Here is a 17280-nt window from a genome sequence, read left to right on the forward strand (position 1 = left end):
AGTCTGTGCACTCAACACCAGCAGAAAGAACCACAAACCTATTGGACAAAGGCACTGGCTAAGACTCCTCAAACACAAATAGTGGGAGGGCATTGTCAGCTTAATGAAGGACACGGAGAGGGGTGTGAGGTCGAGTGGTTTTGAGTGGGGCCATGGGGCAGGGGAGATTGAGGGGAATGACAGAGGTGGAGAGTCTGTAGCAACTTTCAATGTCTTTGATGAAGGGAGTTTCCCTCGCAGTAGCCCACACACTAAGGTCCGCTGCGCTTCCTCCACTGAGAGCCAGTGCCCAGCACTGCGCTTGTACCAGAGGGAAAGAGCTGGAGGGTGGGGGGGTAGTGGAAATGGGAGGGATTCTGTGAATGAGATTCTGGTACAGAGACCCTTTCACCAGGACCGAACCAACCAGATAACAGGCTGGAGTACCTTCCTGAACTAGTAAAAGTCACAAATATAGGACAAGGAAAGGACAACATACAATCTTTTAAAAATCCCATACTAATTAAATTAATGAAATAAAAGCAGAAGTTGTGGGAAAAACCCAGGTCTAAATGACAAACCAAGTTAATGTCCAATGTTACATTTCCAGCATCCACCACTGTTTCTCTTTTACTGAGACCAGTGTTACCGGGAACTCGGGATGTCAACATTTTTATAAAACAAATGAAGGAAGCCCATAGCTGGAATCATGTACCTTCTGTGCAGCTCTGTTCTCGGTTTGTACGGTCTCTGTGCCAAACTCATATTTCCTCATCCGTGGAGCCACCAGGTCCTTCAACTTTAAACAGTTCATCTCTAAAAATTAAATAAACACTTTTAAAATGTTTGATAAAACTCAAGCCCGTTATTAATGCACCCTCCGGTTTTGTGGATCGGGAGGGAATTCTCAGCATCCCCCACCCGGGTACAGACCACCATCAGGTTCCTCAATCCCAGCTGAGGGAGATGGGGAGCAGGGATTGAGGGGGAGGGGGAGGGGGTGGAGAGTTGGAGTGGGGAAGAGAGGGGGAAGAGGGAAGAAGAAGGGGTGGGGGAAGAGGAAGGTGGGGGGGGAAGAGAAAGGTGGGGGGGAGGAAGGGGGGAAGAGGGGAGTGGGGAGAGGAGCGAGAGGGGAGGGACGAGGGGATGGGGGAGAGGGGATGGGGGAGAGGGGATGGGGGAGAGGGGATGGGGGAGAGGGGATGGGGGAGAGGGGATGGGGGAGAGGGGATGGGGGAGAGGGGATGGGGGAGAGGGGATGGGGGAGAGGGGATGGGGGAGAGGGGATGGGGGAGAGGGGATGGGGGAGAGGGGATGGGGGAGAGGGGATGGGGGAGAGGGGATGGGGGAGAGGGGATGGGGGAGAGGGGATGGGGGAGAGGGGATGGGGGAGAGGGGATGGGGGAGAGGGGATGGGGGAGAGGGGAGGGGAGGGGGATGGGGGAGAGGGGAGGGGAGGGGGAGGGGAGGGGAGGGGGAGGGGGGAGAGGGGAGGGGTGGGGCAGGGGAGAGAGGGGAGGGGTGGGGCAGGGGAGGAGGGGGGAGGGGAGGAGGGGGGAGGGGAGGGGGAGGGGGGGAGAGGGGGGGGAGGGGAGGGGAAGGAGGGGTGGGGCAGGGGAGGAGGGAGGAGGGGGAGGAGGGGAGAGGGAGTAGAGGGGGAGGGGGAGGTGGGAGGAGGGAGGTGGGAGGGGAGGTGGGAGGAATGGGGGGAAAAGGGGAGGGAGGAGAGGACCGGGAGTGGGAGCGGGGAGGAGGGGGACGAGGGGTGAGGAGGGGGTGGGGGTGAGAGGGGTGAGGAGGGGGTGGGGGTGAGAGGGGTGAGGAGGGGGTGGGGGTGAGAGGGGTGAGGAGGGGGAAGAGAGGGAGAGGAGGGGGAGAGGGAGAGGAGGGGGAAGAGAGGGAGAGGAGGGGGAAGAGAGGGAGAGGAGGGGGAAGGGTGGGAGAGGAGGGGGAAGGGTGGGAGAGGGGGGGGAAGGGTGGGAGAGGGGGGTGGGGGGAAGGGTGGGAGAGGGGGGTGGGGGGAAGGGTGGGAGAGGGGGGTGGGGGGAAGGGTGGGAGAGGGGGGTGGGGGGAGGGGTGGGGGGAAGGGTGGGAGAGGGGGGTGGGGGGAAGGGTGGGAGAGGGGGGTGGGGGGAAGGGTGGGAGAGGGGGGGGGAAGGGTGGGAGAGGGGGGTGGGGGGGAAGGGTGGGAGAGGGGGGGGAAGAGAGGGAGAGGAGGGGGAAGGGTGGGAGAGGGGGGTGGGGGGAAGGGTGGGAGAGGGGGGTGGGGGGGAAGGGTGGGAGAGGGGGGTGGGGGGGAAGGGTGGGAGAGGGGGTGGGGGGGGAAGGGTGGGAGAGGGGGTGGGGGGGAGAGGAGGGAGAGCGTGGGGGGGGAGACGGGGATGAGGGAGGGAGGGGGAGTGTGAGAGTGGGGAGTGGGAGAGAGGGTGGGGACGGGGAGAGAGGGTGGGGATGGGGAGAGAGGGTGGGGACGGGGAGGGGGAGGGGGACGAGGGGGAGGGGGACGAGGGGGAGAGAGGGGGATGTGGAAGAGGGTTGTGTACAGAACGGGGGAGGGGGTGTTCCTGGATTCACACTTTCTGGAAGTGCCATGAATTTGGGAATATTCTGGAGTATCCCCTGGGCTGGTTTCTCTCGGCACCACATTGCACGCTGTTAAAAAACTCACATTATTTTTAGTTCCTGAAATTAATTTCCAAAATTGGCGCAAAGATGGAAATCCGTTGGTTAAAACTGTCTTCTGGGTGTGAGTCAGTGTGTCACCGAGTCTCAGCTGGTCCCTCAGTGAAACTGTACAAGGGGACTTGGCTCAGTGCGGGGGGAATATTCTCAGGGTCAGGTACAGAAACACTCACCTGTTCCAGGGGACAGTCACTTTCCCAGTGCTCGGCCGGATTCCTAACTCACTGGAAAACCACTCTCAGAGGCTGCACACCGTTCACCATTTCCCCGAACCCCCTCACTTTCTCTCTCTCCCCCCACGCTTTGCCTAACCCCCCCTTCTATTCCTGTCTCCCCGTCCCCATTCCCCTATCTGTCCTCCTTTCTCCCCTACCCCCTGTCTGTCTTTCCCTATCCCTCCCTCTCCTCCTGTCTACCTGCACCCCCTCTCTTTATCTCCCTGAATTCTCTCTCTCTCCCTCTATCTAGCCGCGTTTCTCTCTCCGTCTGTCTCTCGATCCCCCTTTTCTGTGGGTTTATCCCTCTCTGTCTCCGCCTCTCCCTGTAGATGTGACTGTCTCCCTCCCTCTGTCTGTGGATGAGTGTAGATCTCCCTCTACGTCTCTTTCTCTCCCTCTCTCTGTGGTTCTCTGTCTCTCCCTCTATCTCTCTCCGTATCCCTCTCTCTGTGGGTCTTTCTCTCTATCCCTCTCTCTCCCTGTCTGACTCTCTCTCTCTATGTGGGTCTATCCCTCTCCCTCTCTCTGTGGATCTCTCTATTCCAATCTGTGGGTCTCTCCCTATCCCTCTCTCTCTCTCTCTCTGTGGGTTTATCTCTCTATCCCTCCCTCTCTATCTCTATCTCTGTGGATCTCTCTCTCCCTCTCTCTGTAAGTCTATCTCTCCCTGTCTGTCCCTCTCTCTCTGTGGATCTCCCTCTCTCTCTGTGGATCTCCCTCTCTCTCTGTGGATATCTCTATCCCTCTCCCTCTCTCTGTGGGTCTATCTCTCCCTGTCTGTGTCTGTCCCTCTCCCTCTGGGTCTATCTCTATCCCTGTCCCTCTCTCTGTGGGTCTATCCCTGTCCCTGTCCCTCTCCCTCTGGGTCTATCTCTATCCCTGTCCCTCTCTCTGTGGGTCTATCCCTGTCCCTGTCCCTCTCCCTCTGTGTGGGTCTATCTCTCCCTGTCTGTCCCTCTCCCTCTCTCTGTGGGTCTGGGCGCCGGGCTCTCAGTTTCTGGCGCGCTGAGAGGTTCCAATAGACGTCAGATGGTGAGTAGCCAATGGGTGTGGGAGACGGGGGATACATTCCAGACAGTTGACCAATGAACTTCTAGTGGCAGCTCACTTCCGGGTTCCTTTGGCGCGGTCCTGGGCGGGAGGAGAGATTCAAAGAAGTGGCTTCACCCTATACCTTACTGTATAGATCCATACATTACCTACAGATACCGGCACATGATTATATACAATAACAGCCGCAAACCTCATACACCCAGACCTCTCTGCCCTTCTATTTCTCCTTGCCCTCATTGCCGCTTCCAACTCTTTCATCTCCATTCTCTCCTTGCCCCGACCCTCCTCCCCTACTCCTTTGCCTCCTAGCTGTCCCCACTCCAGCTCTCATTTACTCTCCCCACTCCCTCTCACTCTACCTCCCACTCTCTGCACCCCCTCTCACTATCCCCAGCCCCTCTCTCTCTTCCTGTACTTCCTACCCCTACACCATCTCTCCTCAGCCCCCTCATCTCCACCCGGTCTCCCACCCTTCTCTCTTCCCCCACCCTACTTTCTCTCCACCAAACCCTCCTCTCTACCCCTGCCAGCCCATTTCTCCATGCTGCACCTACCCACCACCCCCTCTCTCCTCTGAGGAAGCAGATGGTTCCCGGAGAGAAACTGGAGTCTGTCCCCAGAGAAATTGCGGCAAAATATCAAATAAATCCGCCAGGTTTCGCGGGAGAGAGAGTAGGGAGGGATTTAAACTAATTAGAGAAAGAAGCTGATTACAGAAACAGGGCCCGTGGCTGTACAATAACATCTGTTTCACAAAATATCCCTCTAAATGCACGTGTGTGAAGCCTCTGCATCATTAACGTTTATCTTCAGATGAGGTCTTTGTGTGAATGCATTTGCTATCTTTCGAAAAGAACCCCACCAAACAGTTGAATCTTGATTCAAAGTGGAATGGCAGTAGTCAGGATGGTAAATAAGGAATTTGGTCAGAATATCTAGTACAGGAGTTAGGATGTCATGTTTCAGTTGTATAGGACATTGTTGATGCCACTTTTAAAATACAGGGCGCAGGTCTGGTCGCTGTTCTGTAAGAAAGTTGTTGTGAAACTTGAAAGGGTGCAGAAATGATTTACAAGGATGTTGCCAGGACTGGAGGGTTTGAGATACTGAGAGAGGCTGAATAGGCTAGGGCTTTTCCCCCTGGAGTGTCAGAGGCTGAGGGGTGACCTTTTGAGGTTTATAAAAACATGAGGGACGCGATAAGGTGAACAGCCAAGATCTCTTTACTAGGGTGGAGGAGCCCAAACCTAGAGGGCACAGATTTAAGGTGAGAGAGAAAAGGTCCTGAAGGCAACCTTTTCAAACAGAAAGTGGAGTGGTCCATGTATGGAAATGGTAGAGGCAGGTATGGTTACAACATTTAAAATACAGTTAGAGGGTACATGGACGGGAAAAGTTTAGAGGGATATGGGCAAAATGCAGGCAAATGGGATTTGTTCTGTTTTGGAAACCTGGTTGGCTGTGTTTCTGTGTGCTGTACAATTCTACGACTTGATAAGAAATAGGTGTGGGAGGAAGCCACTCTGCCCATTCAGCCCGTTTCAACATCCCAGAAATAGTTTCAAATCAGGAAATGGAAAAGAGGGAAGAAGTCAAGAACATTACAGTCACAAAAGAAGTGGGACTGAGTAAACTGTTGGAATTGAGGGATGACAAATCCCTGGATAACAGAACCAGAAGATAGAGGAACAGAATTAGGCTATTCGTCCCATCAACTCTGTTCTGCCATTTGATCATGGCTGCTATGTTTCTCAATTCCATTTTCCTGCCTTCTCCCCATCCTGACACTGTGCCCTCAGGTCCTAGTCTCTCCTACCAGTGGAAACATCTTCTCCACATCCACTCTATCGAGGCCTCTCAGTATTCTGTAAGTTTCAATTAGATCCCCCCTCATCCTTCTAAACTTCATCAAGTACTGACCCAGAGTTCTCAATCACTGCTCATAAGACAAGCCTTTTATCCCTAGGATCATTCTTGTAAACCCCCCTGGACCCCTCCATTGCTGGCACATCCTTCCTTAGACACTAGAAACTGCTCACAATATTCCAAAAGAGGTTCGACCAGAACCTTACACAGCCTCGACAGGACATCCCCGCTCTTGTATTCTAACTCTCCTGAAATGAATGTTAACATTGCATTTGCCTTCCTAACTGCCAAATGAACCTGCAGGTTAACCTTCAGATTTCTAAAACCTTTCCATGTTTAGAAATTAGTCTAAGGAGAAAGTGAGGACTGCAGATGCTGGAGATCAAAGCTGAAAATGTGTTGCTGGAAAAGCACAGCAGGTCAGGCAGCATCCAAGGAACAGGAGAATCGATGTTTTGGGCATGATCCCTTCTTCAGGAATCCCTGAAGAAGGGCTTATGCCTGAAACGTCGATTCTCCTGTTCCTTTGATGCTGCCTGACCTGCTGTGCTTTTCCAGCAATACACTTTTAAGCTCTATAAGTTAAGCCTTTTATTCTTCCTACCAAAGTGCGTAACCAAACACTTTCCCCCATTGCTTTCCATCTGCCATTTCTTTGCCCAATCTCCTCACCTGTCCAAGTCTTTTTGTAACCTCCCTACTTCCTCAGTGCACCCTGTCCTTCCGCCCATCTTTGTGTCATCTGTAAATGGAGCAACAATGCCCTAATTTCCTTTGTCCAGGTCATTGATGTATAACGTGAATCGTTGTGACCCCAACACTGGCCCCTGTGGAACTCCACTAGTCACCAGCTGCCACCTTGAAAGCTGCCATCCCAGTATCCCCACCCTCTGCCTATCACCAGTTAGCCAATCCCCTATCTACACCAATCCCTTAGCCCTAACACCAAGGACTCATCTTATTTAGCAGCTTCATGTGCAGCACCTTATCAAACACCTTCTGGAAATCCAAATACATCACATCCAGTGGCTCTCCTTTGTCTAACTTACTCATTACCCCCTCAAAGAATTCTAATAGATATATCAGGCAGAACCTCCCCTTAACAAAGCCCGACTGACTCCGCCCTATTTTAGCATATACTTCCAAGTACTCCACAATCTCATCCTTAATAATGGACTCTAAAATCTTACCAATGACTGAGGCCAGGCTAACCGATCTATAATTTCCTGTCTTCTGCCTCCCTCCCTTCTTAAACAGGGCGGTTACATTAGCCATTTGCAGTCCTCTGGGACCCTCCCTGATACCAGTGATTCCTGAAAGATCCCCACCAATGCCCCTACAATCCCCTCAGCAACCTCCTTCTGAACTCTGGGGGTGTAGTCCATCTGGGCCGGGTGATTTATCCACCTTCAGTTTCTCCAGCACCTGCTGTTTACTGATGGCCACAGCACTCACCTCTGCCCCCGACACACTCGATGTTCTGGTTTGTTGCTGGTGTCTTCCCCTGTATTTTGGGTGGATGCTGACTCTCTGTGGTATCAGCTGTAAGTTGTTGTGACCTGTTGTTGCAGTGTTGATGTGTGTGACCTCCTCGAGTGGGTATCACAGCACAGTGTCCAACATTTAGATGTGATTCTGCAAGTCAGAAACATTTTCCTGAGAGTATGATTCAGTCAATGTTGTCTATCTGATACGCTGCAGGCAAGGATGGCCGAGGCATGGTATATTGGCGAGGCCAAGCAGACACTATGATGACGGATGTATGGACATCATACTGCAATGGCCAGACAGGGGTGTTCCTTCCCAGTTGGGGAACACTTCAACAGTCTGAGACATTTGGCCTCGGATCTTCGGGTGACCATCCTCCAAGACTCAGTTGAGGATATGCAACAATGTAGATCTCTTGATAGCCAACTCAAGCCGTGACATTAACCGCCTCAACTTCTCCACCCCTCTCACCCACTCCAACCTCTCACCCTCGGAACGTGCAGCCCTCCACTCCCTCTGTTCCAACCTCAACCTCACTATCAAACCTGCAGACAAGGGAGGCGCGGTAGTAGTTTGGTGCACCAACCTTTACACCGCTGAGGCTAAACGCTAGCTATCGGACACCTCCTCCTACTGCCCCTTGACCATGTCCCCACCTCCCACCACCAAACCATCATCTCCCAGACCATCCATAACCTCATCACCTCAGAGGATCTCCCATCCACCGTCTCCAACCACATAGTCCCACAACCCCACACCGCCCGTTTCTACCTCCTGCCCAAAATCCACAAACCTGACTGCCCCGGCCGACCGATTGTCTCAGCCTGCTCCTGCCCCACAGAACTCATCTCTGCATACCTCGACACGGTCCTGTCCCCCTTAGTCCAAGAACCCCCTACCTATGTTCGGGACACCACCCACGCCCTCCACCTCCTCCATGATTTTCGCTTCCCCGTTCCCCAATGCCTTATCTTCACCATGGACATCCAGTCCCTGTACACCTCCATCCCCCATCACGAAGGACTCAAAGCCCTCCGCTTCTTCCTTTCCCACCGCACCATCCAGTACCCTTCCACTGACACCCTCCTTCGACTGACTGAACTGGTCCTCACCCTGAACAACTTCTCTTTCCAATCCTCCCACTTCCTCCAAACCAAAGGAGTAGCCATGGGCACCCGCATGGGCCCCAGCTATGCCTGCCTCTTCGTAGGATATGTGGAACAGTCCATCTTCCGCAGCTACACTGGCACCACCCCCCACCTTTTCCTCTGCTACATCGATGACTGTATCGGCGCTGCCTCGTGCTCCCAAGAGGAGGTTGAACAGTTCATCTACTTTACCAACACCTTCCACCCTGACCTCAAATTTATCTGGACCGTCTCAGACTCCTCCCTCTCCTTCCTAGACCTTTTCATTTCTATCTCGGGCGACCGAATAAATACAGACATTTACTATAAACCGACAGACTCCCACAGCTACCTGGACTACACCTCCTCCCACCCTGCCCCCTGTAAAAACTCCATCCCATATTCCCAATTCCTTCATCTCCGCCGCATCTGCTCCCAGGAGGACCAGTTCCAATACCGTACAACCCAAATTACCTCCTTCTTCAAAGACCACAATTTCCCCTCCAGACGTGATCGACGATGCCCTCCACTGCATCTCCTCTATTTCCCACTCCTCCGCCCTTGAACCCCGCCCCTCCAATCGCCACCAGGACAGAACCCCACTGGTCCTCACCTACCACCCCGCCAACCTCCAGATACATCATATCATCCGTCGTCATTTCCGCCACCTCCAAACGGACCCCACCACCAGGGATATATTTCCCTCCCCCCCCCCATCAGCGTTCCGAAAAGACCACTCCTTCCGTGACTTCCTCGTCAGATCCACACCCCCCACCAACCCAACCTCCACTCCCGGCACCTTCACCTGCAACTGCAAGAAATGCAAAACTTGCGCCCACACCTCTCCCCCCTCACTTCCCTCCAAGGCCCCAAGGGATCCTTCCATATCCGCCACAAATTCACCTGCACCTCCACACACATCATTTACTGCATCCGCTGCACCCGATGTGGCCTCCTCTATATTGGGGAGACAGACCACCTACTTGCGGAACGTTTCTGAGAACACCTCTGGGACACCCGGACCAACCAACCCAACACCCCGTGGCTCAACACTTCAACTCCCCCTCCCACTCCACCAAAGACATGCAGGTCCTTGGACTCCTCCATCGCCAGACCATAGCAACATGACAGCTGGAGGAAGAGCGCCTCATCTTCCGCCTGGGAACCCTCCAACCACAAGGGATGAACTCAGATTTCTCCAGTTTCCTCATTTCCCCTCCCCCCACCTTGTCTCAGTCAAATCCCTTGAACTCAGCACCGCCCTCCTAACCTTCAATCCTCTTCCTGACCTCTCCGCCCCCACCCCCACTCTGGCCTATCACCCTCACCTTGACCTCCTTCCACCTATTGCATTTCCAACACCCCTCCCCCAAGTCCCTCCTCCCTACCTTTTATCTTAGCCTGCTGGACACACTTTCCTCATGCCCGAAACGTCGACTCACCTGCTCCTTGGATGCTGCCTGACTTGCTGTGCTTTTCCAGCAACATATTTTCAACAATGTAGAGTGGCCAAGCAGAGCTGATAGCCAAGTTTGGTACCCATGGGGATGGCCTTAACCTGGACCTTGGGTTCATGTCACACTACAGGTGACCCCACTGCACTACATACACAGATGCATTCTTACTGACTTTCACACTCACGCAGACCGTCTCTCATACATATGCTTACACACACACACACACACTTTGCCAAGCACACGCACATGCAAACACACACTCTCTCACGTGCACTCAAACTCACATGCACACACTCAGATTCAGGTACAGGCACTCAGACTCTCTCTCTCTCTCTCTCTCTCTCTCCCTCAAACACGCATACACACATGTAAGTCTATGGGTGAATTTGCATTTACAGAATTATATTTGCAGATACATTCTATTTTGCTCAAAAAGTGTATAATCTACAGGTAGTCAGTCCATGTAATATTTTGTAAATTTCACTTTGGAAATAGAACCAGTCTGAGTCAAGATTGGGATACAGACAGACTCTAACCTCATTCTTTTAATGCATTGTCTGAGCTCAGATCTCACCTTGTTTTATAAAACTTTAAATTATTTCAGAAATGTGACTGGAAAGGTGTTCTGGGATTGACATATTAATGAACCAAAACCTGCAACCCAAGCTAACAATGGAAGACTTAACAATAATCTAGGTTTGTTCACTATATAATTTTGGTTGGATGGCACTGTAACCTTTTGTTATAAATTCTGTGTCTTATGGTCCTGCAGCACAGCTCCCTGATGAAGGAGCAGCGCTCCGAAAGCTAGTGTTTCCAAATAAACCTGTTGGACTATAACCTGGTGTTGTGGAATATGTTTAAGGCAGAGATAGATATATTCTTGATAAGGAAGGGGTGACAATATGGGTAGGTAGCAATGTGGAGTAATTAGACCAGTCATGATCTTACTGAATGGCAGAGCAATCTCAGAGGCTGAGTGACCTACTCCTGTTCCTAATTCTAGCATCTGTGTGGCTCATCTTCGAAATCAATCACACATTTCTGCTCTGTCTCCTTCAAATATTCCTATTGAATTGAATAATCTATTGACTTCAGACTGAACGTACTCAGTGTGTAATCCATGACTAGTTTCTTGGAAGAGTGCAAAAGATCCCATTGTGCTGGTGTCCCAAAACCAAGACTAATCCCTTACTCAACATCTCCGAAACAGGAGTTTGTTCAGTATCACTTTGCTGCTTGTGGGCTGTTACTGGAGCTGGATGAACATTGGATCCTTCAGGAGGCTGAGGGGGTGATAGAGAACAGTGATGGGGAGGTAGTCACACCAAAGTTACAGGATAAAGGTAGCTGGGTGACCATCAGGAGAAGGAAAGGGAGTAGGCAGAGTGTGCAGAGACCCCCATGTGACTGTTCCCATCAATAATAAGCCCACCCCAGCCCACTAGCACCTCCACATCACATACACTGTTTTGATACTGTTGGGGGAGACAACCTACCAGGGGAAAGCCACAGCAGTCTGGTCTCTGACACTGAGCCTCAGAAGGCAAGGGGGGAGAATAGGAGAGCGATAGTGACAGGCGATTCGATGGTGAGAAGAGACTCTGTGGTTGTGAATGAGACTCCCAGATGGTATGTTGCTTCCTGTGTGCCAAGGAAGGGATGTCTCGGATCGAGTATACAGGATGACTAAGGGGGAGTGTGAGCAGTCAGAAGTTGTGGTACACATCGGAACCAATGTCATTGGTAGAAAGAGGGATGAGGACTTGAGGGGTGAATATAGGGAGTTAGGTTGGAAGTTAAAAGACAGGACGAGTAGAGCAGATTCCCTACAGTGTGGAAACAGGCCCTTTGGCCCAACCAACCCTCCAAAGAGTAACCCTCCCAGACCCATTTCCCTCTGAATAATGCACCTAATACTATGGGCAATTTCCCATGGCCAATTCACCTGATCTGCACATCTTTGGAGTGTGGGAGGAAACTGGAGCACCTGGAGGAAACCCACACAGACACGGGGAGAATGTGCAAACTCCACACAGACAGTCACCCGAGGTTGGAATTGAACCTGGGACCCTGGTGCTGTGAGGCAGCAGTGCTAACCACTGAGCCACCGTGGCACCCCATCAACTGTAACCTCGGCATTGCTACTGGTGCCACAGGCTAGTGAGACTGGAAAAAGAGAGCGAGTGCTGCTGAACACATGGCTGTAGGGCTGAGACAAGAGGGAGAGCTTCCGATATGTGGATCATTGGGATACCTTCTGGGGAAGGCAGGACCTGCATCTGAAATAGAGGGGCCCCAATATCCTGGGCAGGAGGTTTGCTACAGCTCTTAGGGAGGGTTTAAACTAGATTGGCAGGGCAATGGGAACCGGAGCTATGGATCAGAGGAGGGGTAGCTGGGCATGCAGAGTCTGTGAGGAAGGATAGACAGGTGATGGGGCAAAGTTGCAGTCAGTGTGTTGGATTGATGTGTCTATTTTAATACAAGAAGTGTCAGGTATAAGCGTGATGAACTTACAGCACGGATCAGTACTTGGAGTTACGATGTTGTGGCCATTACGGAGACTTGAATATCACAGGGACAGGAATGATTTTTGGATGTTCCGGGGTTGAGATGTTTTAGAAGGAATAGGGAGGGAGATAAAAGAGGTGGAGGAGTGGCATTGCTCATCAGGGATAGTATCACAGCTACAGAAAGGGAGGTCGTCGAGGAGGGTTTGTTTACAGAGTCAGTGTGGGTGGAAGGCAGAAGCAGGAAAGGAGCAGTCACCTTATTGGGAGTTTCCTATAGACCCTCCAATAGCAGCAGAGACACAGAGAAGTAGATTGGGAGGCAGATTTTGGAAAGATGCAGAAGTAACAGGGTTGTTGTCATGGGTGACTTTAACTTCCCTCATATTGATTGGAATCAACTTAGTTCAAATAGTTTGGATGAAGCAGATTTTTTCAGATGTGTCCAGGAAGGACTCAGGAAGTAGATAGGCCGACTGGAGAGGAGGCCATATTGGAGTTGGTGCTTGGCAATGAACCAGGTCAGGTGTCGGATCTCTCAGTGGAAGAGCATTTTGGTGATACTGAGCACGTCTCCCTGACCGTTAACATAATCATGGAGAGGGATAGGAGCAGACGATATGGGAAAGTGTTTAATTGGGAGAGGGAGAATAACATTGCTATAAGACAAGAACTGTGGAGTATAAATTAGGAACAGATGTTCTCAGGAACATGTACTACAGAAATGTGGAGGTTGTTTAGGGAGCACTTGCTGATAGTGCTGGACAGGTTTGGCCCACTGAGGCAAGGAAGGGATGGTAGGGTGAAGGAACCTTGGACGACAAGGGATGTGGAACATCTAGTCAAGAGGAAGAAGGAAGCTTACTTAAGGTTGAAGAGGCAAGGATCAGACAGGGCTCTAGAGGGATACAAGGTAGCCAGGAAGGAACTGAAGAATGAACTTGGGAGAGGTAGAAGGGGGCATGAGAAAGGTTTAGTGAATAGGATTAAGGAAAACCCTAAGGCATTCTACACTTATGTGAGGAACAAGAGGATGACCAGAGTGAGGGTAGGGCCAATCAGGGATAGTGGAGGGAACTTGTGCCTGGAGTTGGAGGAAGTAGGGGAGGCCCTCAATGAATACTTTTGCTTCAGTATTGTCCAGTGCGAGGGAGGACAACCTGAAACAGGCTGATGTTAAGAAGCAGGATGCGCTTTTTGAAAAAACGTGAGGATGGAAAAGTCCCCTGGGCCAGACAAGATTTATCCAAGGTTATTACTGGAAGCAAGGGAAGAGATTGCTATGGCTTTGGTGATGATCTTTGCATCCTCACTGTCCACTGGAGTAGTAGCAAATGATTGGAGGGTGGCAAATGTCATTTCCTTGTTCAAGAAAGGGAACAGGGATAAACCTAAGAACTACAGACCAGTCAGTCTCACGTTGGTAGTAGACAAAGTATTGGAATGGATTCTAAGTGACAGGATTTATGATTCCTTGGAAAACCATAGTTTGATTAGAAATAGTGAGCATGGCTTTGTGAGGGGCAAGTCCTGCCTCACAAACCTTATTGAGGTCCTTGATGATGTGACAAAACACATCGATGAAGGTTTGGAGTGGATGTGGTATACATTGATCTTAGCAAGGTGTTCGATATGGTTCCCAATGGTAGGCTTATTCAGAAAATAAGGAGGTATGGGATACAAGGAAATCTGACTGTCTGGACACAGATTTGGCTGGCCCATAGAAGACAGAGGGTTGTAGTAGATGGAAAGTATTCAGCCTGGAACTCGGTGACCAGTTGTGTTCCAAAGATTTCTGTTCTGGGACCTCTGCTCTTTGTGATTTTTAAAAATGACTTGGATGAGGAAATGGAAGGGTGGGTTAGTACATTTGTCAATAAAAAGAATGTTGGTGGAGTTGTGGATAGTGTGGAGGGCTGTTGTAGGTTGTAATGGAACACTGACAGGATGCAGTGAAGATAGAGTTTAACCTGGAAAAGTGTAAAGTGATTCATTTTGGAAGGTCAAATTTGAATGCACAAAACTGTACAGGGTTAAAGGCAGGATCCTCAGCAGTGTGGAGGAACAGAGGGATCTTGGGATCCATGTCCATAGATCCCTCAAAGTTGGTGCCCAAGTTGATAGGGTTGTTAAGAAGGCTTATGGTGTGTTGGCTTTCATTGGCAGAGGGATTGAGTTTAAGAGCTGCAAGATTATGCTGCAGCTCTATAGAGCTTTAGTTAGACCACACTTGGAATATTGTGTTCAGTTCTGGTCACTTCATTATAGGAAGGATGTGAAAGCTTTAGAGAGGGTGCAGAGGAGATTTACCAGGATGCTGCCTGGACTGGAGGGCATGGCTTATGGAGAAAGGTTGAGGAAGCTAGGGCTTTTCTCATTGGAGTGAAGAAGGATGAGAGGTGACTTGATAGTGGTGTACAAGATATTGAGAGACATAGATAGAGTGGATAGCCAGAGACTTTATCTCAGGGTGGAAATGTTAATCATGAGGGAGCATACATAGAACATTACAGTGCAATACAGACCCTTTGGCCTTCAATGTTGCACCAACCTGTGAAAATAATCTGATGCCCATCTAACCTACACTGTTCCATTATTATCCATATGTCTGTCCAATGCCCATTTAAATGCCCTTAACATTGGTGAGTCTACTACTGTTGCAGGCAGTAGTGAGTGAAGAAACTATCCCTAATATCTGTCCTAAATCTATCGCATCATTTTAAGGTATTTGGAGGAAAGTTTAGGAGAGATGCCAGAGGTAAGTTCTTTACACAGAGAGTGGGGGGTGTGTGAATGCACTGCCAGCGGTGGGAGTAGAGTCAGATACTTTAGGAACATTTAAGCCACTCTTGTATAGGCACATGGATGATAGTACACTGAAGGGTATGTAGTTAGTTTGATCTTAGAGTAGGGTAAAAGGCTGAAGGGCCTGTACTGTGCTGTACTGTTCTATGTTCTATGTTAAAATCTTTGAGTAAAAAGTGAGGTCTGCAGATGCTGGAGATCAGAGCTGAAAATGTGTTGCTGGTTAAAACACAGCAGGTCAGGCAGCATCCAAGGAACAGGAAATTCGACGTTTCGGGCCAGAGCCCTTCATCAGGAATGAGGAGAGTGTTCCAGGCAGGCTAAGATAAAAGGTAGGGAGGAGGGACTTGGGGGAGGGGCGATGGAGATGTGATAGGTGGAAGGAGGTCAAGGTGAGGGTGATAGGCCGGAGTGGGGTGGGGGGCGGAGAGGTCAGGAAGAAGATTGCAGGTTAGGAGGGCGGTGCTGAGTTGAGGGAACCGACTGAGACAAGGTGGGGGGGAGGGGAAATGAGGAAACTGGAGAAACCTGAGTTCATTCCTTGTGGTTGGAGGGTTCCCAGGCGGAAGATGAGGCGCTCTTCCTCCAACCGTCGTGTTGCTATGTTCTGCTGATGGAGGAGTCCAAGGACCTGCATGTCCTTGGTGGAGTGGGAGGGAGAGTTAAAGTGTTGAGCCACGGGGATGCAATGTAAAACTTGCGCCCACACCTCCTCCCTTACTTCTCTCCAAGGCCCCAAGGGATCCTTCCATATCCGCCACAAATTCACCTGCACCTCCACACACATCATCTATTGCATCCGCTGCACCCGATGTGGCCTCCTCTATATTGGGGAGACAGGCCGCCTACTTGCGGAACGCTTCAGGGAACACCTCTGGGATGCCCGGACCAACCAACCCAACCACCCCGTGGCTCAACACTTTAACTCTCCCTCCCACTCCACCGAGGACATGCAGGTCCTTGGACTCCTCCATCGGCAGAACATAACAACACGACGGTTGGAGGAAGAGCACCTCATCTTCCGCCTGGGAACCCTCCAACCACAAGGGATGAACTCAGATTTCTCCAGTTTCCTCATTTCCCCTCCCCCCACCTTGTCTCAGTCAAATCCCTTGAACTCAGCACCGTCCTCCTAACCTGCAATCTTCTTCATGACCTCTCCGCCCCACCCCACACTGGCCTATCACCCTCACCTTGACCTCCTTCCACCTATCACATCTCCATCGCCCCTCCCCCAAGTCCCTCCTCCCTACCTTTTATCTTAGCCTGCCTGGCACACTCTCCTCATTCCTGATAAAGGGCTCTGGCCCGAAACGTCGAATTTCCTGTTCCTTGGATGCTGCCTAACCTGCTGTGCTTTAACCAGCAACACATTTTCAGCTATGTTCTATGTTATAAATTCTTGCTGTAGTTGAATTAGCTGCTGCATTGCTACATTACAACAGTAAATTTGTGTGTCTATTTCAACGCCAGGAACATCTGGAAGAAGATGGGTGAACCTGCAGCATGGGTTAGTGCCTGGGATTTTGATGTTGTGGCCATTTCAGAGAAATGGATAGAGCAGGGACAGGAATGGCTGTTGCAGGTTCAGGGATTTAGATGTTTCAGTAAGAACAGGGAAGATGGTAAAAGAGGGGGAGTGTGGCATTGTTAGTCAAGGACAGCATTACGGTGGCAGAAAGGACTTTAGAGGATTCACCTACTGAGGCAGTATGGGTTGAGGTTAGAAACAGGAAAGGAGTGGTCACCCAGTTGGGAGTTTTCTACAGGACTCTGAATCGGCCCAGAGATGTGGAGGAAAGGATAGCAAAGATGATTCTCAATAGGAGCAAGAGTAACAGGATAGTTGTTATGGGAACTTTAACTTTCCAAATATTGACTGCAAATACTATAGTTCAATTAGTTTTTTTTAATAGGCATTTTTATTGAAAAAAGACAAATTTTAAGATTTTTAACAAAATTACAAAAGTAATACAAGCAAGTATAAACATCAATATAAAATTAAATAAATGAGAGAATAAAATAACCAAAAAAAAACCCAACTAACTATTAATCTATCCTACAAACAACCAAAACATAAAATAGAATATCA

At 50.5% G+C, this 17280-nt stretch overlaps 1 protein-coding gene across 1 annotated transcript in view; it reads right to left on the minus strand.

Moving 5' to 3' along the window:
• Nucleotides 1-2921, minus strand: part of LOC132824599 (transcription factor E2F7-like) — a 47615-nt gene extending 44694 nt beyond the window's left edge. The window contains exons 1-2 of the mRNA XM_060839186.1: nt 2835-2921; nt 695-795 (exon numbers count right to left, since the gene is read on the minus strand). Of these exons, the coding sequence (XP_060695169.1) occupies nt 695-793 (99 nt within the window). The 5' untranslated portion in view covers nt 794-795; nt 2835-2921. The remainder of the gene's footprint in view (nt 1-694; nt 796-2834) is intronic.
• Nucleotides 2922-17280: the final 14359 nt, after the last annotated feature.

The sequence above is a fragment of the Hemiscyllium ocellatum genome, chromosome 19 (genome assembly GCF_020745735.1).
Source record: "Hemiscyllium ocellatum isolate sHemOce1 chromosome 19, sHemOce1.pat.X.cur, whole genome shotgun sequence".
NCBI lineage: Eukaryota > Metazoa > Chordata > Chondrichthyes > Orectolobiformes > Hemiscylliidae > Hemiscyllium > Hemiscyllium ocellatum.